At 32.5% G+C, this 3,162-nt stretch overlaps 1 protein-coding gene across 1 annotated transcript; it reads right to left on the reverse strand.

Annotated features, from left to right (window-relative positions):
* Positions 1–393: 393 nt before the first annotated feature.
* On the reverse strand, positions 394–2,889 carry LOC150097612 (snRNA-activating protein complex subunit 1-like). The gene has a single exon (XM_090407255.1). The coding sequence runs from the start codon at positions 2,772–2,774 to the stop codon at positions 1,713–1,715; it is 1,062 nt and encodes a 353-aa protein (XP_090263381.1). The 5' UTR covers positions 2,775–2,889; the 3' UTR covers positions 394–1,712.
* Between the last annotated feature and the right edge of the window lie 273 nt (positions 2,890–3,162).

Here is a 3,162-nt window from a genome sequence, read left to right on the forward strand (position 1 = left end):
TGATTATTTACGCTTGGACTCGCCGATAGTTCTTCAGCATGAAACTCTTGGATTTCGATCTGAGTTTTGTACCTGGCTGTAGAATAATACAGGATTTAGTATCTCCCTTAAACTTAACAATACAGTTGTTTTAGAATGATGTTATGGGAGTTTTTTTTTTTTTCAGGTGTTCAAAATGACCAAATATATCTTTTTTTGGAAAATACCAAATATCACTGGGGACAAAAAAGTGTTAGAATCACAAAAAAAAAAAAATAATAATAAAATAAAATAAAATGTGACTAGGAAGGATTATTATTATTATTATTATTATTATTCCATATTATTTTTTTTTTTTGGGGGGGGGGCTATGCTGTGTTTTGCATAAGCTGAAATCAAAAACAAGCATATATAAAACTTCCAACTATTTTACCACCAAACTTTGATTCCTATTTGATTACAATAACATATAATAACACTCAATCCAAAAATTTAAGTCGTCAATAACTAAGGTGAAGCAAAGAAGAAAGACTTACATAGTTAGATAAAGAAAGCTTCTTGAAACACTTAAATGCCCTAAATGAAATTACAAAACTGCTGAAACATTCTTTCTTAGAGAGCTGCTATACAAACTAATTAGGAAAGTTATAATCAATGACAAAGCCAAAGTACAACAAACCAAACTGAGTATTTTATAAACATTAACTTTTAATTTCTACTAAAAACACTGAATTTACTAATTATATTCATTATAATGAATTTCAAATGCTCTTTAGATAAGTTTCCAATGAGAACAAAAGCTTATCATCATCCTGCACACTGCTAACATGGAATTTAATACCAAATTACTCCAAATTATAGATCCTAAAAGTAATTTAATATTATGAGATATTGCTTGCAATATCTGGAATGCTAAATTGCAAGCACACTAGTTAAAATTAATTAAAATTTGTGTAATAGCAAGAAGATTGAAGAAGATATTATTTACCTCACTGTTTTTAATCAAGGTATTAAGCAGCCTTAAATTTATCAAATTATATGAAAATAATGGTTCAAAGTTCAGCATTTACAAATCTCTACTCATATCAAATAATGTATTCAACACATAAGTTGCAAGATCAGTACCAGAACAAAGAAGGAGAAATTCCATAAATAAACTCTGTTTGTTTGAGATAACTTAATTTTGAGAAAGTTTTTAGCTGGATATGGCCATAACCAACTCCCTTAGAAAAGGAAGCAATACAACACTTTCAGTTATAGCTCTTTTAGACATGAACCAGCTTTTGTTGATTGATTCATCAAAACTAAATATATATACAAATTAAATCATATTCAAGAGAAAACATCCTCTCCACTTGACTGATTTCAATGGTGCAATTATCAAACTGCATAATCCTGCAATGGTCCTAGAACATAGCAGGCCAAATGAAAGTACTCAAAAAAAAAAAAAAAAAAGTCCAAGTTATGCCACTGGATGATTAAAAAATTAAACTAAAAAATTTCCATTTAAATATATTTCAGATTTCGAACAACAATGAATACTAAACACAAGATGTCCATGTCATGCAAATAATCTCATCTACATGACATGGATATTAACAGAACATGCACCATTTAATTTGCTTGATATGTTTGCTTAAATTCTGGGAGAACAAAAGGAGAAAAAACAAGAAAAAAAAAAGTATGCTGTGGGATAATTTTTGCATAGTGAACTTTAATGTTAAAGCTATATTTTAATCACTTTCTACAGAGAGTTCTGCTGCTTCCTTTTTCCAACCTCTGCGACCTTTTTTTCGTTTAAACACTGACTCAATCTTTACTGGTGGTTCAGTTTCTTCGATTTTGGGTAAAACCTTTGGCCGTCTACCTCTCCTTTTCTTCTTTTCAGGACTTTTAGATGCACTTCTTCCTGTATCTGGTCCACTAGCACTGTCACTTAACTGAACATTTCGGTGACGGCGAGAGCGAATTACTGGAGCCTGAGTAGCAAACTGGCGCTCCCTAAGCAATGCACGCCTCTTTCCAAGACTTGTGCTTGGCTCACCCGTCTCCTCTTCAGCTTGCGTATTTCGAAGAGATGGATCACTGGCATACATCATCTGGAGTTTTTTAATATTCTCTAAAAAGTCAGGTGTAATAGTACCATCCACCATATTCAAACTTCGTACATTCTCAACATTTTGACTAAGCTTAAGTTTCTTATACATATCATGAAGCGCTGATAACTGTTCTAAGTATGACGATTCTTCAATAAATGCTTTCAGTGGTAGCAGGAGATCATCTACACGACTATTAGATCCAGTCATTTCTGAATCACATGATACGGCTGTTCGAGGCCCTAACAATTTGGACTGTGCAACATACAATAATGCAGAGGATAACTGCAAGTAGCGAATAACATAGCACATATCTAAATGTTCTTCTTTTATAGCTACCTGTAGAAGGGAGTTAACTTCTTCCCACTGTTCGCGTTTTATCCTGATTTTAACTTTTGGGGTACACGGTTGCTTTAAATATGCACTGTAAAGAAAATACAAAGCACCTACTTTCACCTGAAATGTATTAGAAGGAACCAAATATCTCACGATTATCCGAAAAAATTCCTCTATAAATTCTTTCAGTTCTCGACGCACTTCTCTACCCAAGAATATAAGAGAAAATCTTAGCTCCTTCCAAACAGCAGCAAAATCAGCAAAACGAACACTGTTAAGAGCTACGAACTTTCCAAGCAGTTTATCACAGTCTGTGCTAACTCCAGCAGCAATATATTTCAGGGCATATTTCGGAGGAGGCATGATCGTTTAGATGGATATAATCTTTTTTTTTTTATTTAAAATAAAAATAATGTAAAAGGCATAATCAAAAACGCAATCATAACGTCAAGCGAACTATACTTATTCTATAACCTCCATCAACCATTTCCGTAAACATAAACACAATAATCATCCCTCTAGCGTCAAGATTGCAAATAATAGCGCTCTTTAAATTTCTCAAGTAGCCCAAAATAACAATATAAAAATGTTAATAATATTTTAACCCCTTAACGTGCCAATTAAAAATCAGAAAGCGGTCGTTTTGCAGCCAATTTTTTTGGGCGAGGGTGATTTGCTGGACCAAATTCATCATTATTTTTCAAATAATGATGAATTTGTGCAAATGCAAACGAAATAGTCAAATATCTAA

The sequence above is a fragment of the Typopeltis vanoorti genome, chromosome 17 (genome assembly GCF_054136105.1).
Source record: "Typopeltis vanoorti isolate ZY-2024b chromosome 17, IOZ_Tvanoo_1.0, whole genome shotgun sequence".
Lineage (NCBI taxonomy): Eukaryota > Metazoa > Arthropoda > Arachnida > Uropygi > Thelyphonidae > Typopeltis > Typopeltis vanoorti.

Excerpts from the sequence above, each read along its gene's own strand:
- LOC150097612 (XM_090407255.1), bottom strand. The coding sequence starts at position 2,774 with ATGCCTCCTCCGAAATATGCCCTGAAATATATTGCTGCTGGAGTTAGC.